Below are 24,937 nucleotides of genomic sequence, written 5' to 3' on the forward strand. Positions count from 1 at the left end.
AGTTTGTTGCTCTCCCCTGCACCTACACATCTCCAGGCATTCTGTGGGTTTTTCTCCAAACCTATGATAAAGCATCAAGGTATGGCAGAGGGAGCCTCTGTTGTGGTTTTTCCTCTCTATATTCTAGTTTTTTATGATCTTTCTTAAAGTGTTCACAGTTTTCTAGAATCTAGATTTTGTTCTAATCACTGCTAAGTGAGGCAGTGAGACCTTTACATGCCTCCATGTGCTCATCGTATTTCTATTAATGCACCGCAGACCAGCATGTGCTCTTTGCAGCCATCACAACACGCTCGTGTTGGGCCTGGAGTCAGGCGAGACCACTGACCGCCAGCACTGGGTCCTGCACGTGGCTGAGAAGCAGCGCTCTAGCCAAGCTGCAGACAGCAGCATGGATTGGAGAATGCAGACAGCAGCATGGATTGGAGAATGCAGACAGCAGCATGGATTGGAGAAGGCAAAATCAGGGCTGGCATACCGAGATTCCCCTCAGGCCCACCTCCACCCTCCTGATAAGGACTAAAACAGGTAAGATAAACAATAGGCTTAAATTACAGAACCTGTTGGGCATAGTCCACGTTTGAGGAACTCCTTAGAACTCCCAGGTGTTACACACCTAGCCACATGCAGGTGACCAAATCCCTCAAGCAGGGGGAAGGACATTTCCATCTGTTGTTTGCACAGTTTGAACGTCTCCATTTAAACAGGCCCTACTTTTGCCAAATCTCCACGTAAGTCTGAACAGTGAAGCTTGAATTAAAATGGGTGACGCTGTTAGTTATTTCAAAACTTGTCAGAAGGGGTCACTCCTCTCTTAAGCTCCGATGGGCTGGTGGACATGTCAAATATAGCAAATGCCACAAATTAACGAGAATTAAAAAAAATCCTCAGATTTTGCATTCTTCGTTTCCTTTTTAAGAAACATTTTGCTAATCTTAGGAACTTCCCTAGAGTGGGGCAGGTACCACCCTGCGAGGAGTGTTGCTCCGGTGCGTGTCGAGGGCTGGGCTGTGCTGGGCACCGGGGCGCCCGGGGGCGGGGCGGGGCGGGGGTGTCCGCTTACTGTCAGCCAGATCCTCGCAGCGCACGGACGCGGTCGGACCGACTATGGCTCCCAAGCTAACACGCAGCGACGAGGACAAAGGTAGGAAGGAGGAAAGTCTCGTGTCCCGGGGTGCTGGGGTCGGGGCTGGACGCAGTTTCGGGGCAGGTCTTACGAGTCCCCCTCGAAGCCCTCTGTCCCCATCCCGCACTCAGCGGGGACCGCGATGCAAGTCTATTAACAGAAAAGGATACCGACGTTGGGTTCTGAGGATGCAGCTGTTGGGAGTAAGATTTAAAATTGCACTTTCCCTCTGCGCGCCGCGCCTCGCCCGTCCTCTCCCGACCCGCTCCCGCGTCTACCCTTTGCACTCCGTGCGCCTTCCGCCCCGCCGCGGCCCGCGCCCCCGCCCCCGCGCCCCCGCGCCCTTACTGTGCTCCGGGCGGGCGGGTGGCAGGAGCTGCATCTGGCTGGCGCCCTGGCGCCCACTGCCCGCCGCCGCAGGAGGCTCGGGCCGCCGGCCCGGGGCAGCGAGGACCACGCCCTCCTTCCGTCGCTATGGAAACGACTTCAGCCCTTTTTGTGACTCTGGAGCTGAAAGGGCTTACTTAGGTTTTGCTTCAGCCCAAACCACCTTTCACATCAGCCTGAGTAACGCCTCTCCTCCTCCTGCTCCCATTCTCGTGCCCCAGTCCGTTGAAGGACGTATGTGTGGGGCAAGAACTGAAGGAAATCCGGAATAGACCACAGCTGGTTACAGACCAGATACGTGCAATTACCCCTGCTCTCCCCCCTTCAAACAAAACACGTGGTTACCAGAAGTACATAGCAACGTTCTGGATATAATTTATTCCTCAGCTGAACATTTTCTGAGCGCTTACTCTGTGCCCGGTTTTAGGAAGCATGGAAAGGAAAGTTCATAATTGAATGACAGTAGCGTGGCCTGAAGAGCACACAGCCTGGTTTAGGGAGAAAGCAAATATGAGATTGAAGCTTTTTTTTTTTAATTCAGGATATTATGGGGATACAAACATTTTGGTTACATGAAATGTGTTTGCCTAGCCCAAGCCGTGGCTCCAAGCCTGACCTTGCTTTTTTGAAAGAGCTGAGTTGTGTTTGAGACTTCATGGATAAGTAGCAGTCAGCTGTGTAAAGAAGGCAGATAAGCACTGGTCTGAAGGCCCAGGGCCACAGGAGAGCTTGGTACCGCTGGTGCCAGGCCTCGGTGTGGTGGGGCAGAGGTCAAAAGTGCACATGGGCAGAGGAGGCAAGGTTGAAGAAGCAGGGAGGGGCCCCCCAGGTGCCAAGTAGCTTGTGAACTAGACAGGCTAAGGTGTGAAATGTGGGGACTGCAAGCAGAGAGGTGTTCATCTTCAGTTTTTATTTTAGAAAACTCCCTGTGGCAATAACAGTATGGACAGTAGGCCAGAGTAGGTTAAGAATCAAGACAAGGATGCCTGTTAGAAGTAGTGATGTTTCAGAGTAAGGGAAAGCAGTTTTGAGAAATCTAGGAAATGGAATAGGGCTTGGCGACTGATGTGAAGGGTGAGAGAATAGACTAAATCCCAGGTTACCCTGTAGGGATTTATGCAGTAAGGAAAAATAAATAAAATCCCTGCATTGATGGTGGTGCTATTTACTAACAGAAAACATAGGAGGGAATATGTTGGGGTATGGGGAGGGGTTGAATTTAGTGACTTAATACATCAAATTGCCAATAGACCAGCAACAGGTCTGTGTCAAGAGCGCAGTATGGGCTAAAGATCCTAATTTGGCAGTCACTGTCACATAAACGACCTCTGGAGCTTGCACAGAATATGATGCTGTGGTAGAGGTATGTGGAGGTCAAACAAAAGATTAGAAAGCTCCAAAATAATGAAGACTAGGCAGAGTGGTGGGGAAAAATTACAAAAGAAAGATGTCACATGAGCCAAGGAAATAAAATGTTTTAATCAGGGTATGATGGGTGTAGAGGAGGTGAGAAAAATACAAGGCTTTGGCAACATGAAGGTATTACTGCTTTCAGCCAGGCCAATTTTAACATACTTTGAGGTAATTTTCAAACAGAAGGAAACTGTTAACATGAATAACATAGCCAAAACAGGTTAATCAAGCTGGTGCTTGACTGATTAATCAATGAGATCAGTACATAATATAGACAAGGTGCTTGCTATTCACTGTTAAACTATACCATACAGAATACTTCAGTACTATGGAACTAATAAATTATGTTTTAAAAAGTGAGGTGGGTGGGGTAGGTGAGGTGCTATATGACAATATAAAACATATACAATAGATAAGAAAAAATGTGCAATAGTAATAGGCAAATACTTTAATCATAATTCTAAATCATATTCATGTTAACATAGATATTTCCATAAAACAAGAATAACTGAGTTAAATATTATACATTTTTTAATGATTAACATGATTTCAAAATTGTATTAAAAAGTAATCAGGAACTGGTTGAAATTCTCACCATAAATATAAAATATTCATTACTATTTTTATTCACAATAAATTCAGAGCCAAGCTTCCTGAAAAGTTATTTTATCTAACATCGTGATAGGTAAGACTAAGTACTTGACAGCTCCTGTCCAGAGCAAAAGCTTAACAAAAAGTGATTACCTTGAGAAACAGCTTCCCCTCTGTTTATATTTACAACAAAAAGGCTACCATTCTTTGCAGAGCTCTCATTTTATCATGAAATGTAGAAAATCAGACACAAATGTAGATGTAATAGTATCAAGAAAAAGAGCATTTCAAAACTTTTCCACTTTTATTAAAGGTTTTGACAATTAAGAATGATTTCATAAAATGATATTAAATTCTATTTGCTATAGAATAACCATCTACTTTTAAGTAGAAGACATATGCTATAATACAGAACCATTTGAATGTATAAAATAATTCTGAATTCTTACTGTAAAAGGATTTGGCTAAAATACAAAACATCTCTGCAGTAAAATACAATATAGCTTAAGTAGCTTATAAGATTTCAGAAATGTCTCCTGAAAGAAATGGGGACGTTTCCTTTTGCCAGAAAAACTCTGAACAGTTAAAGTTAAGGTGCATAAACCAGAAAGAAATAGAAAGGAATATAACATTACCAGAAAAGAACAGCGTGTGATGTGGACTTCCTCCAAGTCAAACTGACAGGAAAATAGAATAGCTCTTCAGAAGGAAATGGCACAATAAAATAATCCTCATTAACAAATCTCTTACTGAAGTCTCGAATAGCTTTCAGAGAGCACAATCATAAAATGGGTACAGATCATTTATATAACATATTAAAGGATTCCTTTACATTACAATACCCTCCTCAAATATAAACACACTTGTAAAACTGATCCTCTCAATCAAACATTTCTCTGCTACCATACTCAGCTGATAGTGGCACTTGGATGCAAAGGTTTAACTCGTGCTAATCTAGACAAGCCAAGACGGAGACTCTGATTTGGAGACTTAACAGACACTCCTGCCAGTGGGCTGCTGTTGCTGCTGCTACTTCCAGATGCCGCTGAAAGAAAACATATGACATAATGCTGATAATGCCAGAAATCTTGTAACAAAGATTAGTTTATAAAACACAAAAAGCAAAAACTGTAATTAAGCATTATTTTGCTTTCCAGGGTCTATCAAGCAAGAAACTATAATAGAGTAAAAGAATAGAAAGTACTAAAGACCTTTCTGTACTAAAGAATACAGTATTGCCTATTTTCAAACATCCAAGGTAATGACACCAAAACTTTACCATGAAAGCTGAAATAGGAAAGTTGGGAGCAAATAACACTGGTTATAAAGGCATAAAGAAATACACACAATTATAATTTCTAAAGTAATAAAAAAATTAATGCATCTTTTAAAGTCCTGTAATTTTTATAATTACTACTTTAAATAGTCTATTTTTCAATTTTTTTTAACTTTTCTTCCACTTTCTGGTTCAATATTTTTCAATTATTAAATAGCTTTACTAATGGCAAATACTCTCTTTATTTATTTATACTTGTTTCATTTAGACCATCACTTTAATGTAGCAATTATTTCCATATAATATTAAATTTCAATATTTATCCATATTAATGTTCATAGTTGATGATGACTAGTTGCTGGACTATAAAGGAATTATACATTTTAAAGAAATAATTATACCTGCTACCCCATAATCCAGAGGGTACTGGATTATATTGCTTTATTGCTTTCTAGTTTGAGAGGTATAAAATAGTATTTCATTATTTTAATTTACATTTTCATAATTACCAGTAAGACTGAAACTTTTTTCATATTTTCTAGTTATATATCCTGGGGGCATTGGTATGTTTATGTCCCTGGCTCATTTTCCCTTTGAGGTCTTGGTAGTCTTCTCATATTTGTATAAGACAGTTAATAAACTGGCAACTTGAGGGCCAAATTAGCTCTCAGATATATGGCTTAGTCTGCATGGTTTTAAGAAATTAGGAGATTTCACATTAAAACCTGGATTTCTGGCTTCTCTTGAAAATAATCAGATCTGGAAATACCAGGTCTATAATCCCACATGGAAACAATCAGATGGGGCTCAGTGGCAGCTGCTTCCTTCAAAAGGGGCATGAGCTCCCAAGTTTAACACAACCGCGACTCACACAAGTCTATTACGTGGGCCCAATGAACTCACTTACATCATTTGCCTCACCCTGTAATGCACTGAATCTATAAGCACTTTGTGCTTCATGACATTAATTCTTTATCCATCATTCCTTTATTTCTTTTGTATTTTTAATTATGCTTTTTAATTTGTATAGTCATATCATTTCTTTTAAATTTCTTTCATTGGGGATTCACTAATATTGTTGGAAGAAATATACAAAGGGATACTCTTTGAATGATATGACATTATTATTTTAGGAACTAATCTTCTCTCCTTTCCTTCTCCAAAAAACTTTTAAGTCCTATCAAAAATCTTAGACTTTTTAAACCAGAAAGGACTTTAAAGCTTATATTAGTTCCTGATAGTTCATGTGAGGAAATGAAAACTCAGATAAAATAAGTCATCATGCCGCCTCACAGATCAGGCCTAAATCTATCTGTGAATACCCAGTCATCTTTAGCTGTGGGCTACTGTGGGCCACTTCGAAAGTCATTCAAAGCAGTCAAGTAAAACCAGATAGATCTGAAAGACCTGGAGAGGGAACACACGAAGAAAGATATACCGAACAGACGAAACTGAATAAAGAGAGGCCCTGACAGAAGAACACATACGATGTGTTTGAGGGACTAAAGGTGTATCAATTTCACTGAAGTAGAGGGTTCAGGCAGCTGGAAGAAGGAAAGTAGGTACAGGACTAGTTAGGAAGGCAGCAAAACTTCAGACTCAGATTAGGGTTTTAGTAACGTCAAGAAGGGTGAAGGTCAAAGAATTCTTGAAGGATCAGTGAAACTTGGCTGTGGAGTGAAAGAAAATAAAAAGAAGCCAACTTTGTAAGAGCCAGAGGTTGAGTTTGCTAGGGCATTTGTTAAATGCTGGAATTCCCACATATAGGCCCCGAGGCTTCAGTCAGACTGTGGAGGTCAGCAGGCCCTAAGCAAAACATCTATTGTCAAAAATATATATGTATGTCAGGAATCTCAAATGTTTATACTCTTTGACATTGTAATTTTTCTACTAGAAATTTTATCCTAAGAAAATAAATCAGAAATTTGCCCACAGATTTCTAAAATAGAGATGTTTGTGCTTATTGCAAGCTTATTTATAGCATTAAAAAAATCATAAACAGCCTGGATATTTAATAATAATGGAATGGGTAAATAAAAGATGATTAGATGCAGCAAACCAGAAATTTTGGTTTTGAAGAGTATGTAACAATATGGTAGAATGTTCATATATAGCATATATAGCACTAGGGAAAAATCTACCAGTAGTAATTTTCTAAGCTCTGGACCTGGATCATAAATATACCATACCTGGTGGCACCCACTTAGGTCTCTTGCTTTCAGCTGAAGGACTGCATATTTGTAATGGCTTTCTAGAGGCCTCTGAAGAAAGAGAAATCTTTTTGGGTGAGGACTGAGATTCTGATTTGACAGCAGCTGGAGCAGAGTCTACTGAAGTCACTTATTTGAAAAATATACATTAAAAAGTTTGTTATATAGAAGACAAAGTTTAAATCTAACATGCACATGTAAAAATTATAAAGCTACATAATCTTAAAAATATTAAAAAAGCAATATCACAAATTTGAAAAATGATTAATAAATCTATATTTATCAAGAGCCTAAGAATAGCCGCCATCTTTTATGAGCATTTATATGCTAGGTAGTATGGTTAGCACATCACTTTAATCTTTTACAACAACTTTGAGACAGATATTACTATCCCCACTGTCACATAAGGAAACGATCTGCCCGTAGTGTGATAGCTAGTAAGTGTCTGAGCTGGAATTAGAAACCAGTTGTACCTCCAAAGTCCATACTTGTAACCATTACACAATAGTGTCTCATCAGTATGTGTCAGTGGTGAGACAATATATTAAGCTCTAGGGTTACAAAGAGTTTAACTCACGGATCTTGCTCCCAAAGACTTTATGGTCCAGTCACAGGACTCTAGTAGGAAGGACAGGAACATAAAGAGATGTATATAATGCAGTATGATAAGGGATATGACAGACTCTAGAAATATGCCCAGTAGGAAGGGAAATAATCTGGGTGTATGTGTTTAGAAGTAGCATGGAAGGAGGTGAGGATAGTCTAAGCCAAGTCAAGGCTGAAGCGTAAAGATAAGCTGAGGGAAGTATTCCAGGCAGAGGGAGTAGAGCGTGTAAAGATGGAAGTTCTAGGACCAGTACTGGTTCAATATGGCTAGAGCGGGAGTCTCAAAAATAGAATAGGTACGAGATATAGACAGGGTACAGATCATTTCTGAAAAGCTTTGCAGACCACATAAAAGAGTGTCTGACTAGTCACAATCATGTATTAATTCTTCTCAGGAATGACTTGCATTTTAAAACTTCTGGTGGTAGTGTAGGGCAAGTAGACCACTTAGAAGGCTATTATGGTAATCAGCTGAGAGGTGGGGAGGGGCTGAACTAGGTAAGGTAGAAAAGAGAAGGGAAAAATAGCACATTAGATATATTTTAGCAATTAGATGGAGGGAGGCAGTGATGAAGATGAAGAAATAATCCACGACTTGCAAGTTCTTGTCATGGCCACACTGCTTTATGGTGCCATTTACCTAAGAGAATGAACACAAGAATGGGAGTAGGTTGTAGGTTTTGGTTTTTCTTTCTTTTTTTTTTTTTTAGGTCAGGAGAAGGAATGAAGGAAGGAAAGGTAGAACGTAAATTCATTTTCAGATAATGCTTGTTTTGAGATACCTAAGGGGTATCTACATGTATATGAATATGAACATTTTCACTACAGATATATCCATAAAATCAGCACTGTACAAAAGAACTGTCTGTGATGATAGAAATGTTATATGTATTTTGTGCTGTCCAATATGGGTAGCCCCTGCCCACATAGTTACTGTGTACTTGAAATGTGGCTAGCAAAACAAAGGAACTTATTTTTAAATTTATTTAATTAACTTTAATGTAACATAGCCATGTGTGGATAGGGGCTACCATATTGGACAGCACAGCTCTCAAAATTTTCTGTATCAAGGGAAAAAATATGATGTGTGCTAGACTCTCAAAGGTTACCCAATACATTATTAGTAGGACTAAAAGATAACCCATTTTTCCTAATTTTTAATCTTATTACTTAGTGGTTAAATTTTACTTCTGATATTATAAATAAATCTTCCTTGTGAACTATCTTGCTCTAGGTATATAGAAAAGACTTTAAATAGTGAATTCCAACTTGGAAACTGAAATTTTATTTTTAGTTGTTCGTGTGTCTTGGTGAAGTCTAAACTCCTAAATGTAAAATACATTCACATCATTAATGACATTTTCATATTATAGCTTGTGGTAGGCAGAACAATGGCCCCTCAAAGATGTCTACATTCTAATTGTCAGAACATGTGAATGTGTTACCTTACATGGCAAAGGGACTTTGCAGATGGAATTAAGTTAAGAATCTTGAGATGAGGAGATTATCCTGAATTATTTGGATGGGCCCAATGCAATCACAAGGGCCCTTGTAAGTAAATGTGAGAAGCAGAGATTCAGTCACGTGCCATGAAGTGATAAAGTCCCTGCCATTGCTTGCTTTGAAGATGGAAGGGGCCATGAGCCAAGAAATGCAGGTGCCCTTTAGGAGCTGGAAAAGGGAAGACAGTGGATTTTCCTTTACCACATCCACAAAGGAGTATAGCCTGCTGACGGCTTGATTTTAGCCCAGTGAAAACCATTTTGAACTTCTAACCCTCAGAACTGCAAAATAAGTACATGTTAAGACACTAAGTTTGTGGTAATTTGTTATAACAACAATAAGAAACTAATATTCAGTTATCTCTAAAAGCCCCTGCATTTAAAATCTAATTTCTGAAAACCAGATGAATTGATGAATTTTTCAACTTAAGAAAACACTCTAATTAAAACCTTATTCAGAATACAGCAGAGTACATAATATATATTGATATGACTCAGTCAGTAATTAATGCTTATTAAGCACTAAATACCATGCTATTTAAGGTGAGAAAACTTCTATTAATAAATGGAAAGTTTGAATAATAGAACTTTTAGTATCAAATAGCATATACATTAAAAAACTGAGACATAAAAATGGGTATCAATAAACAAATTCAGTTAGTGTTTATTTTATGATAATCTATCATATATTGTATAAACTCAAAAATATCCTACACAAGAAACAGATATTCCATGTTCAAATTATTATAAATTCCAAGTTTTATTGTACAAGTAGTTTCTAACACAATTTGTTTTGGAGAAAAAATAACAAAAAGCCAAAAATGGGTCTCAAACATGAGGCAAAAGAGCTCTCAAATCAGACTAAGTTAAGCACAAAAACATGAAATTAGAATCACGCAAACTTCCCTGTTTAATTGCCTGGAGAAAATGAGGTTCACTGAACAGACCTCAGATTCTCAATGGAAAAACCCAGGTTCCAATTCTAGCCCTTTACTTATTAGAGGTAAGGTTTCCTAAAAATTATTTAACTTCTCTGAGCCTCAGTTTTCTCACCATAAAATGCAGGTGACACCACAGAGGGTGGCTGTTGAACACGAAGGCAAAGTATGACATAGTAAAGTGCTAGCCTAGGTGGTAGGGCTCAGTATTCTAGTCTGCTTTTCTCCTTTCCCCAGTCCTATCCTGCTTTCTTTTATGTATTTTAACTAGAAATGAACATTAGCAAGATGTTAAAGAGAACAAAGGATAAGGTAAGAAAAATACAGCAAACAAAGCAAATACATTTTCTTTATAAAAATCAGTGTTTGGGACCAAGCTTACCCAAAGCACTACATTTGGATTTAGATTTCTTCTGTTTCTGTTCTACCAGGGATTTTATCTTCACTTCTTTCCTTTTAATTTCTTTAACTTTACTTTTTCTCATAGTGAAGTCTTCATCATTATCTCCACCCTCACCAAAATCAGAATCATCCTCAGAATCTTCACCTAAAACAGAAGATTACATACCTCATCTGTGTTCTAAAAAGTGAGACTTCTGTTGCCTCAACTTTATCCACAGCTTTTGCACCAGATTCTCGTGCACCTTTGTGCTACACCATTTCCCAAGGCAGAACACTGCAGTGGTTGAGATTGTGGGTGCCTGGGTTTGAATCCTAGCTCCTCCACTTATGTCCTGTGACCTCAGACAGTCACTAACCTCACTGCAACTCGGTTTCCTAACTTAGAAAATGGGAATAACCGCAAACCTATGTGATAGGCTTATTGTGTAGATTTAATGAGTTTATATACAAAGCATTTAGAATAATATCTGGCATATAGCAAGCAAAATATAATTGTATGCTATTACTACTATCACTACAATTTCCTTTCAGTAATCTTTCCTTCAGATTTTTATCAGTTTAATTCAGTAACTTTTGAAAAAAGAATGGTAGAGTATGACAATAGCGAGTCTTTCAAAACAATGACATCTATGGTAATAACAGTATACATTCCCTTAATCACATAAACTTCAACATTCTGGAAGAGAGACCCATTGGGAATTGAGAAGAGACTAACCACACCACAACGATCTTAGCTGATAATCCTGTATCTGGTTTCATTTGGGACATACCTCTATTTCCCACAAACTCTTTTCTGTACTACAGGAACTGATTTACGCCAGTGATACAATATGGAAAGTTCTGCAGCTGATCTAGAAAAAAGCGTGGCCTAACCTGATAGCTAACCAATGATCCCTCTATTTTTGGAGGGGTTAGGATCAGAAAACCATGGCTTATAAATAATAAAAATTCTGAAAACTAAATGTAAATATCGCTTGTAAACAATAGAAACCCTGAAAACTAAGTATAAATAGTACTATATTCACATCAAACTTAAAAAAAATTTTAATATTACATACATGCTTATTGCAGAAAATGCTTAAGGCAAAAAACATACAATAAAATGAAAAACAGAACATGCTTATTGTAAAAACTGTAAACTATATGAAAAAGAAAATCCACTCTCTAACCTCATCACTCAGAGATAACCACTATTTTCCCCACATATTATCTAAACAATATATTTTATATAAAAATTACAATACATATGAAAAATTTCAAACCTACATAACAGTATATAGCAATAAATCACCATCCAGATTCAATAATTATCAATATTTTGCTATATTTGTTTTATCTATCTCTCTCTTTTATTTTTTAGTAGAGAAGGGGTCTCAATCTTGCTCAGGCTGGTCTCGAACTCCTGAGCTCAAGTGATCCTCCTGCCTCAGCCTCCCAGAGTGCTAGAATTACAGGCGTGAGCCACTGTACCAGGCCTCCTTCTTTTCCCTTTCCTTCTTGTAGTATATTAAAATAAATCCAAGGCATCACATCATTATACTCCTACATACTTCCAAATGCATCTTTAAAAAACATGGACATTTTCTTACACAGCAATGCCATTATCATATCTAGCAATATTAACACTAGTTTCTAAGTATAATCTTCTACCCAGTCTATATTAATCTCTTTTAATACACAGCAATACCTTTTCCCTTTTCCCCCAAGCCTATGACTTGCTAAAGTAGCCAGGTCAGTTGTCTTGTAGAATGTCCTACATTCTGGACTTGTCTGTTTTCTTCATCATGGTGTTATTTAACTTATTCTTGCATTTTCTATGAGCTGGAATTGTGTTCTCAAGGCTTGATTAGATTAGGGCTCACTTTTGGGGGGGGGCAAGCAAGGATATACCTCATAGGTGATGCTCTATACTTCACATTACATTGTATCAGAAAGGATACAAGCGTGGTTGTCCCACTCTTAGTTGGTTCAGTTGATGGCAGCCTGAATTTGCCATTATAAAGTTCCTCATCAACCTTCCATTGATGATCTCTACCTAAATCAACAATATCATTATGATCTTCAAAACTGTGATTTCCTTATGTCATGATCTTCTTCACATAAAAATTTAAAAACAAATAAGAGTAATCAACTCACATATTCATATAATGATTACTGTGCTATACAGATTAGTCATAAAAGGCCAGCAGATCACATTAAGGCTGTCACAAATAGCAGCTTGCAAATTCAAGTAATTGTTTCTGGAATCCTGAGAGAATCTAGGTTCAGGGAGGGCAAGTAGTGGGGAAAGTTTCTCCAAAATTTCAGAATATATAATCTGTAAGGACAAAAATTTCTATGTAGCCCATAGTTCTGGTATTGTATGTGTTCAGTGACTTAGAAATCCTAAGGATTCCTTTCTTGCCTCAAAAGGATAAATGGTGGGAGCTGGCTAATTAACAAGCTTGTCCAGAGATAAGGTCCAACTGAGAAAACATATTAAATAAAACTAGAGGTGAGGAGATGGAGTTTCCAGAATACCAGATCATCAGCTTCCCATATTGGAAAACCTGGAAGGCCCAAACACTTGAGTTACAGACTTGGGAATCTTTAGATGGCCTATCTTTGCTGCAGTTTTCTCTTTTCTTTCTCTAGTAAAGGTCACAAATAATCCTTTCTCTTCTTATATAAGGCAAGCCAATGTAGGGGAAAAACTCTGAAATGTCACTTTTGGGTTGCTTCCACTTCTTGGCTATTATAAAAAGTGTTGCTATGAACATGAGTGTGCAAATATCTGTTCAAGACCCTGTTTCAATTGTTTTGGATATATACACAGAAGTGGGATTGCTGGATCACATGGTACAGGTTAAGTATCCCTTATCTGAAATGCTTGGGACCAGAAGGGTTTTTATATTTTGGATTTTTTCGGATTTTGGAATATTTGCATTATACCAGGTCGAGCATACCAAATTTGGAAATCCAAAATCTGAAATGCTCCAATGAACATATTCTTTGAGCAGCATGTCAGTACTTAAAAGTTTCAGATCTTGGAGCATTTTGGATTTCAGATTTTCTTCAGATTTGAGATGCTCAACCTGTTCTATTTTTAATTTTCTTAGGAATCACTATACTGTTTTCTATAGCAGTTGCACCATTTTATAATCCTAAAACAGTACACAAGGGTACTAATTTTCCCTCATCCTCACCAACACTTATTATTTTCTGGGGTTTTTTTTGTTTTGTTTTGTTTTTCTTGCTTGTTTGTTTTGATAGTAGCCATCCTAATGGGTGTAAGGTGATATCTAGCTGTAGTTTTGATATTTGTATTTTTCTAATGATTAGTGATGTTGAACATCTTTTCATATTGCTTGTTGGCCATCTGTATGTCATCTTTGGAGAAATGTCCATTCAAGTCCTTGGCTATTTACTTTTAAGAACAGAGGAGTCAAAGTCATTATTCAAATCATGATCACATATAAACTATACTTTTTTGAAAAGGTTCAAGAGACATCTAAAGTTAGAATACAAATAGCAAAATATTCTTTTTATGTATCTCGCATACCTTTAGAAACATAACTCATAAATTAGATAAATCCAACAAACAAAGCAAGTGATTCATTCCCATATATAGCAAACTTTTAAATTCTTTATTTAAAAAAAAATTAATTTGGCTAACATGCTAAGTACAACTGTAATTTATAACTTCAGAAGTGCTTACTGATTTTTCTGACAGGCATACAGAAAATGATATTGATATTCTGGGAGTGCTACAATCTTTATCCCTCGAAAAGACACTTCAACTACCAAGGAGTTATTTTGATTATATTGGATTTTTTTGTATTAAGTAATCTTAAATTGGGAAGAATTTAGTCTATACTCTATTATACTTCTTTCACTGGCTCCTCCTTTTTGATGCTCCCTTAAATCAGTGTTTCTCAAAGTAAGATCCACAGACTGACTACCTGGTTTGGAATCACCTGAGTAAAGGAACATATATACTGAGCAGATCTCTGGGCTCCACACCTGTCCTGTGGAATCGGACTCTTTGGGAGGTGAGGCCTGTGAATCTGCGTTTTAACACGCTCTTGAGGTGATTCCTAAAATCTGAGAACTGCTGCTTTCAGTGCCAGTATTCTTTCAGACTCCTCCCCCTTTTCTTCACAGGCTATTTTGCCTATTCCATTAGCTTTAATTATTATTTATGTAATGGTTACTTCTCCTCTTTCCTGAATTTACGTCAGCTAAGTCTTCATGGACATCTGGTTGGCCTTTCAAACTCTATTTACTTACAGCAAAATACTTTCTCTTATCTGCAAAAACCTGATCCTCCTCATATATTTATCTTGGTTATAAGCATTTTCATCTTTGTAATCACCCAGGTTAGGAACCTTGATGCCATCACTGACTTTCTTTTTCTCCACCCTTCCTAGATGCCAATTCCTGTTATTCTACATTTGAGATACCTTTGTAATTCCTTTCATATTGAGCCTATCTCTACATTCCTGATCCTATGCCTCCTGTTCACACCTTAAACCACTTCTTTTTTTTTTTTTTGAGACAGAGTCTCACTCTGTTGACCTGGCCAGAGTGCCATGGCATCAGCCTAGCTCACAGCAACCTCAAACTCCTGGGCTCAAGCAATCCTTCTGCCTCAGCCTCCTTAGTAGCTAGGACTATAGGTATGTGCCACCACATCCAGCTAATTTTATATTATTTATAAAGACAGGATCTTGCTATGTTGCTCAGGCTAGTCTCCTGACCTCAAGTGATCTTCCCATCTCAGCCTTGCAAAGTGTTAGGATTACAGGCATGAGCCACTGTGCCTGGCCATGGTCTGTCATTTCTACCAAGCTGACCAAGGACTTGTCAAATCCATTGGTTAATTCTCAGTTATGTATTAGACATAACAAGTCATTAACAACTATTTCTCTTTGAAGTATTTCTTCATTTGGCCTGTGGATAGATAAATACCCTTTCTCTCTCGGTTCTGCATTTTTAGCCATTCCTTTTCTATCTCCTCTGCTGAATGTTCCTAATCTTTCTGACCTCTAACATTAGTGTCCCAGAGCTTAATACGTAGACCTCTTCTCTTCTCTATCTACAGTATTCTCAAAGCACTGTGCTAAACCTTTGGGGTATGCAAGCATCGGGGACACACAGGACAGTAAAATTCACTGGTGGCACTTGAGGAAAAAACTTCATATAGGAGGTAAACTTTAAGCTGTGCCTTGAAAAATGAGTAACATTTAGATACATTAATGGCCTCCAAGAACTTTTTTACTGAATGTCCACAGAATTAATTTGGAAGTAGGATGTAACTTACCAGTTGCAAAGTCTGGTTCAGTGTCATCAGCACTGTCGCCATCACTGCCTTCCAAAAGAATCTTCCTCTGCTGTACCACAGCTTTAGATGCTGCTTTTCTTTTCCCTTGAACACCATGAACATCATCTTCCTCAGTAATTTTATCTAAATCTTCAGGATAGGCATGGAAATCAATGGAAAACTTTTTGTGACAGCTGATATTTCAAGAACTGCAGAGTAGAGTCTATTATATCTGTTGCTTTTATTTGTCAAGGTTCATCCCTCCCCTGCTTCTAGTAATAGACTACTTATTAGTCCAATCTGGGTCAATCATAGCATAACTGTCCCCTGGCAACATACTCTGGCTTTAAGGATAAGCCTAAGACCCACACAGAGAATCTTTTCCTAAGAATTTTCAAACTGGAACTGGAAAGATGCAGCCCTTTCTTCAGTGGTTAATTGCTATATACTAGGAGCCATGGGCAGTCATGACCCTCCACCAGGGAAAAAAGTGGGTCTGCAGCAAGAGAAACTAAGACTAAAATACAAAGAAACAAAGGCCACTAGATGAAAAGAGACTTGACAAATTTACAGACCTTGCTTCCAGCTATAATTTTAGGAATTTAAACAAAGTTAGAAAAACAGCATTGTTGATGAAAAACGTTATTAATATAAAAAAAATTACCTAAATAATCACTGGCCACACTGCAATTAGAGATATGAGGAGACTTATTCATTGTTTCTGTTTTACTACTGCCACATCCTTCAATGCCTAAATATAAGTAATAGGAAAGAAAATTCAGGTGTACCTTAATCAACCCACGTCAAGAAACAGGAAGATTAGCATTAAAATGTAATAGCATTTAGATATAGATACATGATCCCAAACTCAAACTAGCACAGTGATTTTACTTGGAGAGGCTAGCATATAGTTAGAAGTTTGGGATCGAAAATCAGACTTAATTCAAATTCAGGCTCCACCACATAAACTGGCCTTATGACCATGGACAAGTTGCTTATCCTAAGATTTCATTTCCTCATCTATAACATGGAGATAAAAATAGTGTCACACAGAGTTACCATAGGAGATTAAATGTTTATCTTACATGGAAATTGCTTGTTATAGTGCCCAACACAAAGGAAACAGTCAATAAATATTAACTACCGCTTCTGTGTAGGCAAATCCATGCTTTTACTAGTATAAGGACTCTCCAATCATTGTAACTTAAAATGATCTAAAGCATTTTAAGAGGCCTTTAAGACATGATAAAAATTGGTGCTATTAAATCCCTATACTACAAACTGCAGTATTCATTGAGAAGTGGTACTTCCAAGAAACTCCTGCTATATATTCTACAATGTCCTATAAGAGAAAGATGAATTTTGTTTTCTCAATTTTAGATATAATACATGATAATTCTCTTTTGAAGTTTCTTTGATTCTTGATTATTAAAAGTCTTCTAATCAAAACTCTCATTTATTTTTAAATAGGAGGCAATACTGATTTAAAAAAAAACAACCCCCCCACACCTATAACCCTAAATAAGATAATGGGATAAAATACTCCCCAACATGAAAGAATTTAAGCCAAAACAATTTAATATAAAAAGCATGTTAGCAGTTTGAGTGTCTTTTCCAGGAATAATAATTTCTGCCTCTCCAGAATATTATCATCTGCATCATAGTTGCCAGAAACATCAAAGGAGAACATCCACAGAGAAATCCAGAAATCATTCTCTTAAGTCTACTGAGCTTGCTAATCAAATTAATACCTTTAACTTTTGTAAATAATAAAAACTACCATCATTAGGTCATGTTCAACTAATTTGGATTTGGAGAAAAGGGAGGTGGATTATTAGGATTGTATGGATCAATTCACCTTGTCAGGAAATTAAATTTTTACTGGAAAGCAATATGCACCTTGAACATCCAGGTTCAAGTCCATGTCCTCAAGCTTACTTTGAGTGTTAAGCAGAGATGTATATATGTTTGTATGAGATTTAAGCAGCTGAATAAAGGATTGAATCCAATTGTACCCTCTGCAAATTGATCTATTTATAGTCCGAAGTATTCAAATTTTATTCTTTCCTCTGTGAAGGCCCATCCAAAGAAATGATTACAAAAGCAATAAAGAAGATTTTAAAGCTAATATACAGATAATAAAGTTACTTTTATCTTGAGACTTCTGCACATCAACGGTGACTGTTGGCAGTTCCTTCACTGATAAAGCTAGTGCAACTTCTAAGTCTCTCTGGTAGAGCTTGTCATCTAAAGCCATTCTAAAACAGACACACAGATAATAATGAAGTTTTAAAAATAACAACCTCAATTAAAGACCAAAGTTTGACATTTTCCTAAATTACTATTTAAGAGTTGCTAACCTCACAAAAATGTTTTTAAACAAGTCATCATCATTAATTGAACTTTGATGGTAAGACTCCTAAAACATAACAATGTCATGTTATCTATAACATAACATGTTTGAAACAGGAGCAGCATGTGGGTGCCTCTGCACTTACTGTTCCCTTTAATTGTAATGTCTCTCCTTACTACCAGCTCTATCCAGGTGGGAAGTACCTGCTCAATCTAAAACAGACTTGGTTCAATCATCACTTCCACTTAGAAATCTTTTGACCTCACCCACACCCCTTTAACATACATTATAGCTCTTATATTCAATGAAAATTATATTTTTTAATATCTGTTCCTCACAATCTAGACTTTAACAAATATTTAACCAAGCACTTACTTTGTACAAGGCACTGCACTAGCTAGAATACTAAATGTACCCTCAAGGAGTCTGCAATTTAATGAGGGTAGAGAAGTAAGACATACTAATAATTATCCCATATAAGGCAGATTACAGTAAGTCTCCCATTCAAGTTGGTCAAAAGTGCTATGGAGTATAAGAGGAAGAAAAATCAAAGACAGTAAGATAAGGGAAGGTTACATAAAGGATGAAGCACTTAGATGTACCTTGAAGAATTTATTTCTTTTAATTAATAGTTTCACTGAGATATAATTTACATACCACAAAATTCACCCTTTTAAAATATACAATGCAGTTTTTACTATATTCACAGAGGTGTGAAACCATCACCACTATCTAATTCCAGAACATTTTCATTACCCAAAAAAGAAACCCTGTTCCCATTGGCAGTCACTCCCAATTTACCCCTTCCCAAGTTCCTTGCAACTGTTAACTTACTTTATGTTTCTATGGATTTGCGCATTCTGGACATTTCATATAAATAAAATCACATAATATGTGGCCTTTTGTGTCTGGCTTCTTTCACACAGAATAATGTTTTCAAAGTTCATCCAGACTGCAACATATATCAGTAGTCATTTCTTTTTACAGCTGCATAATGAATTCTACTGTATGGATACCACATTTTACTATCCATTCATTAGTTGACAGACATTTAGATTGCTTCCATTTTTTGGATGTTATGAATAATGTTGCTATGAACATTCACTACAGATTTTTGTGGGGGCATGTTTTCATTTCTCTTGGGTATATACATAGGCTGGGTCATATAGTAACTCTATGTTTAACATTTTGAGGAACCGCTGAACTATTTTCCAATTTGGCTGTACCATGTTACATTCCCACTAGCAATGCATGAAGGTTCCAACTTCTCCACATCGTTGTCAACACCTTTATTGTCTGCCTTTTTGATTACAGTCATGTAGTGGGTGTGAAGTATTATCACACTGTGGTTTTGATTTATATTTCCCTGACAGCTAATGATGTTCAGCATCTTTTCATGTGTTTATTGATTATCTGTGTATCTTCTTTGAAGAAAGGTCTATTCAAATCTTTTGAACATTTTTAATCGGGTTAGATTTTTTACTGTTGAGTTTTAAGAGTTCTTTATATACTCTGGATACAAGTCCCTTATTAGTTATATGATTTGCAAGTATTTTCTCCCATCTGTGGGTTGTTTTTCCCTCTATTTAAAATGTAGTATAAGAAGCTCAAAAACAAAAAGAGGAAAAAAGTCCAGAGTATGACATAGGGTAAATTTCTCTATGCTAATTAACTTTTCATAGAGAAACTTGTAGCAGTACATACCCCATGTTCCATTCATTAATATTCTCCTTCAGCCCATCTCCTCTCCATACTACAAGTTTTGGGTCTCTTCTTTCCTCACTCTTTTCTCCTTCTTGGTACCAACTAATAGAATTCCAGTGTATGTTTAGAAACTATATGACCTTCTCACTGCTGGACAAATCTCAACAAGATAAGAAGAAAAATATTTTATCTGCAGAAAATATACAGTTTTAAATTTTTTAAAACTGTCCTTCCAAATGTAATTTTTAACAAAGAAGTCTTATAAGATTTGAGGATTTCAGAGACAGGTGCTGGGTCCAGCAAAAGCCAGCCACACTTATAAACTCTATAATTATTATAGCCTTAATATTTAAATGATATTTCCTTATTCTTTATGAATTTCTTTTTTAAGTCAGAAAGTCAGAAGGAGATTAGTAGTTCATCCCTGTTTTCCTACATGCACTAATAAAATATAACCTATGACTCTGCTCAAGTTCTAATTTAAACCCAGGTTCAAATCTGTGTGTCTTTTAAATTAACACATGTAATCTCATATATTTACCCTATGTCTTATCTCTCACCTTTTTTTAGGGGTTTTTTCTTGCAGTGGGATGTCCTCATTCTGGAGATTCTTCAAGTTAGGTTTTGGGTTGTCTTGTTTTAACTCTCGTGATCTGGATTTCTTGTTTAAAGGTACAGTTGCAGAAACAAAATCATCTATTCATGTATGAATTCAAAATAAAAGAAAAAAATTTTCTTAGTATTCATTATATTCATTTCTTGAAATTCATTAGTATGTGTTTGAATTTTATAGGTTAAGCAATTTGTTTAATTTCCATAATTTAAAAATTATTGGTATTTTGTTTGTCTTTATTTTCACTCATCTACTTTAACTCCTCTTTGTTTTGGTGTCCTTTATTTTTAAAAATATCAATCTATCAAAAACCAATTCACTAAGAAACTTTGTTACAAAGGCAATGAAGATAGTATATAAACATCAAAGAAAAAATTATTAATTAAAAACTTGTAAAACCATTAGAAAACTCCATTAACATAAAAACCTTCCTATGATCCTACCAAAGTAACTTCTTAAATTTCTGGCAAACGGCTATTCTTTTTCAGACCATTACTGTTTCTCACAGGTTTTTCTGTGCTACCACAGAACTCCTCAGAACTGTTGTAGTTCTTTTCTTGACACTCAACATAAAACTGCTGCTATGACTTTCAAAACATAAGTGACACATATATACATACCTTCAGGGTCCATGTAGTCTTAATCACATGTTTCAGCATTTATTAACATATACTGTCTCTTATGCTTCCCCATGTAGGAATATGGTAACATGACTTTCTATAATACCCTCACTGCCCATAGTTCAGAACACAACTGGTAATTTGTAAATATCTGATGACAGACCAATGACAGCAATAAAAAGCCATAAGTTACATTCTATACTATTTTCTCCCAAGCGATAGACATACTTAAGGCTGTGGCCAAGCCAAAAACAAACTCTTTCAAACCTAGGAATTATTAAATATTTGCAGAAAACTCTGGTGATCTGAGAAAGAAGTATAAAACCCACTTCACAGTATAATGTAATTTAATGCAACGTTTCTCAAACTTTTCAATCACAGTTCTCTTAAGTACAGAGATGAGTAAATATATAACTGATATGGCATAGCTTAAGCTTAACCTTTCTTCAAGGTCTTGTTTTATAATATAATTAATGGATATTTTACTTAATATTCTGTAATACATTTGTATCTCAAAAAGACAATGTAATGTGTTCCTTCTACAGGGAAGGGAGAGGATACAGATCCTGATTTGAGAAACAGACCTGAAGCAGTTTAGACCCACAGAGCCATATTCTCCTGGCCTAGTTCATTTATCACTTGCCGATATAATCTTGTCAGTGTAATTATTAGAGTTATCCCAAATACTTAGAAAATTACTTTTCTAGATCTATCTCATATACACTTGGGGAATATGTTCAATATCCAAGTTATATATGTTGTATAAATTCTGAGGAAATAAATCTCCAAAACTTTAAACAATAATAAAAAGTTCTACTTACCATCGCTGTCAGAGTCCTCAAACTGTGAGTAATTGACTGGTTTCTTATGTCTATGATCGAGACAGAAATTTTTCATTAACACAAATGTCAATTCTCACCTCCATTCCTTAAGGGTATTAACAGTCATGAAAAAATGAAAATGTGTTTGAATTCTCTCAAAAATACTGAAATCTAAAACATGATTTACATTTTTACAGCAAGGATTTAGCATTAGCTGAAATAGTTATAACTATATCTGATAGACCTTATATGGAAAAAAAATGAATTCAAATAACTCACAAAGTAAAAATAATCCATTTAATTAACTTATAATTTATATACTGTTAATTGCTACTGGGCATTTATAAGTTTCTGTTGTTTGTATTCTTTTGTTTTATAGGTGCATTCTATTTGCCTTATTAGATCATAAACTTCTTGACACAAAAAGCCATTTCTTTTTCTTTTTTTCTCTCCATAATACCAAATAATGTTTTTATGGAATGGACACTGAAAATGGTGATTGACTTTGTTCCTGCCATTGGAAACAGATCTTTATACAGGTTGAATATCTCCTATCTGAAATGCTTGGGACCAGAAGTATTTCAAATTTTGGAATTTTTCAGATTTTAGATTTGCATTTTATATTTACCAGTTGAGTATCCCAAATCTGAAATGAACCAATAAGCATTTACTTTGCGCGTCATGCCAGCACTCAAAAAGTTTCAGATTTTGGAGCATTTCAGATTTCAGATTTTCAAATTTGCAACATTCAACCTGTACTACTTTTTCAAAGTTAAAAAAAATAATAATAAAGTTATTTTCTTCCTCCCTCCTCTAGACACTAAATAAAACAGTCTTCTAGTTTTCGTTTCTATCTTTTGCCAAATGCTCAAGTGTGACTAACCTAGTTTCTCAGTAGGTTGTTCTTTTAAATAAAAATGGTGTTCTATGAAAAAGAGGCTAGTTCAGCTCACAACTCAATTTCACAAGTGCTTTTCCTTGAGATAACCATCATACTTCGGTATGTAGAAGTGCTTTATGTGTACTTCCCATTTACTCACATAAAATGTTAAAAAGAAACGTACTCATGTTACTCTTCTGCTCTTCAGAGTTAAAGAATTTGAGAGCTGTATTAAATATGGATACTCATTTAAAATCAAAAGCTTACTAAAAAGAAAAATATATTCAAGGGTTGAACCATAATGACTGTAATAATTCCTACTGCTTTATCAAGCATATTCTTAAGTGAAACTTTCTTTATTTCTTTCAGAGTGTGATAGTAAAGAATATAGTGACTACTAGTACAGTTTGGTGCCACTGCCTTCATTTGTGCTGAGGTGCCAGCAAATGACAGTGCAAATGACAGAGTAATGAAAAAAGCAAATCATGTCTCGGGCTGGGTGAGGTGGCTCACATGCATATAACAACAGTTCTTTGGAAGGCCAAGGCAGGAAGATCGCTTGAGCCCAGGAGTTCAAGACCAGTCCGGGCAACATAATGAGACCTCATCTCTACAAAAAAAAAAAAATTTAAAAACAAAAAAAGCAAATCATGTCTTAGTATTATTATGAAAAGAGTTTTGACCTCACAGACTTCCCAAGAAGCCTTCAAAGACCCCCCAGAGGTCTGCAGACCATACTTTAACAATTCTGCAGTTCAAGACAAAGGGATTATGGCTTCGCTATTTGGATGTTTCAAATCCATTTCAAATTTAACAAGTTTGAAACAGATCTTGATCCCCTACACCTCCTGAACCTGTTCCTTTTCCTAGTTGTCTCCATCACAGTTAATACACAAATTATCCATTCAGTAGTTCAGAACAAAATTATTGTGGAATCATCCTTGATTTTTCCCCCTTACCTCTACAACCACTTCATCACCAAGTTCCATCAGCAATACCTCTAAAACATATCCCAAATTCATCTGTTCCAGCCCATGTCCACTGATAACCCCTTACTCCAAACCACTATCCAATGGTATAATAGGCTCCTAACTCGTTTTTCTGCTCCCATTCTGATCACCCCATGCCCCAATGATTCTCCAATAGCAGCCAGTGAGCTTTATCAAAGCAAAATCAGATTTTTCTCCTCTACTTAAAACCCTCCACTGACTTCCCATTGATCTTAGAATAAAATCCAAACTGCATTCTACACTACTTGCTACAGCATTAGTCTGTCTCTCCCTTGGCACTCATTTCCTCTACCTGGATTTGCCCATATTTTTGTCTGGCTAGCTCCTTCTTGTCATTCATATGGCACTACATATTATCTCCTCAGAGAAGCACATTGTAACTACTCTATTTAAAATAGGGTTTTTCTCGTTCCCATTCTACCACATTTCAATGATTTTTGGCTCCCTAGCCTCACCTCCCACTGGAATGTAACCTCCAGCACCTAGTACAGCATAGAAGTAAATATATTCAGTAACTTCACTAAATGAATGGCTGATCCTAGGCTTCCATGGCACTCAACTGTGATAATGTAAAGGAATAGTTTCAAATAGTAAATGGAGGATCTGGACTCAGATGACTTAGGTTTGAGTATACTAGCTGTGCAACTCAAGTATCTTGGCCTTTACGCCTCGGAGTTTTAAATCGATAAAACAGGAATACCTGCTCAAGTGTAAAGCGCTATTCAAAAGCTAATGTAACAAGGTCTTATTGGAATAGGATGGGTAAAAAAACGGCAATAGCTGCAAAGGAGGCAAAGAGAAGGAAAAAGCTAGGATGCTAGGATACTTCTGAGCAATGGGCGGCCCTCAGTGGACACTCCGGAGTTTTCCAATAACCACCCACCCCTCGCGCCGCATCGCTGCCCTCCGGTCTTACTCCGCCCTTTCCCGTTGATCCTGTGTAGACCTTGCCTACAGCATCTTCATGTGCTTTTCTTCCCACCCTGCCGGGTGTTATGAACTACCCACCTCACAGGTCGCACCATGGTCCCCTTTCAAGGTTAGAAATTTGCGGCTCTCAAGATATTGTAGGCAGCAGTGGCAGTTTCAGTTCCCGCCCAAAACCAGACCCCGGTGCTCCCCGCCCTCCGCCGCCAGGCTTCCAATCACTACCAGCCAGCCATCCCTGCGGCTGCGCGTGCGC

The 24,937-nt window shown here is 36.8% G+C and overlaps 4 protein-coding genes across 9 annotated transcripts in view; 1 reads left to right on the forward strand and 3 right to left on the reverse strand.

Moving 5' to 3' along the window:
* DYRK4 (dual specificity tyrosine phosphorylation regulated kinase 4) overlaps nt 1–1,152 on the reverse strand; it is a 45,192-nt gene extending 44,040 nt beyond the window's left edge. For all 4 annotated transcript variants that reach the window (XM_020287701.2, XM_012783133.2, XM_020287698.2 and 1 more), the window contains exon 1: nt 1,064–1,152. The gene's annotated coding sequence lies outside the window, so the exon portion shown is untranslated. The remainder of the gene's footprint in view (nt 1–1,063) is intronic.
* Nucleotides 1–24,937, reverse strand: part of NDUFA9 (NADH:ubiquinone oxidoreductase subunit A9) — a 449,537-nt gene that overhangs the window by 104,745 nt on the left and 319,855 nt on the right. The window lies entirely within an intron of this gene.
* Nucleotides 1,078–24,937, forward strand: part of FERRY3 (FERRY endosomal RAB5 effector complex subunit 3) — a 57,862-nt gene continuing 34,002 nt past the window's right edge. Inside the window, exon 1 of the mRNA XM_076007751.1 lies at nt 1,078–1,144. The gene's annotated coding sequence lies outside the window, so the exon portion shown is untranslated. The remainder of the gene's footprint in view (nt 1,145–24,937) is intronic.
* Nucleotides 3,024–24,877, reverse strand: RAD51AP1 (RAD51 associated protein 1). Of its 3 annotated transcripts, XM_012783137.3 has the most exons (9): nt 24,763–24,877; nt 21,865–21,914; nt 20,371–20,506; nt 17,902–18,011; nt 16,418–16,504; nt 15,754–15,903; nt 10,432–10,596; nt 6,983–7,132; nt 3,026–4,562 (listed from the first exon to the last, which is right to left on the reverse strand). In XM_012783137.3, exons 1-9 carry the CDS (start codon nt 24,777–24,779, stop codon nt 4,426–4,428), a joined length of 1,002 nt encoding a protein of 333 aa, XP_012638591.2. In that variant the 5' UTR covers nt 24,780–24,877; the 3' UTR covers nt 3,026–4,425. The 3 variants fall into 3 exon arrangements, with proteins under 3 accessions (XP_075863864.1, XP_012638591.2, XP_075863863.1); XM_076007749.1 differs by lacking the exon at nt 6,983–7,132 and having other exon boundaries at nt 3,024–4,562; XM_076007748.1 differs by lacking the exon at nt 16,418–16,504.

Source organism: Microcebus murinus, chromosome 10, assembly GCF_040939455.1.
Source record: "Microcebus murinus isolate Inina chromosome 10, M.murinus_Inina_mat1.0, whole genome shotgun sequence".
NCBI lineage: Eukaryota > Metazoa > Chordata > Mammalia > Primates > Cheirogaleidae > Microcebus > Microcebus murinus.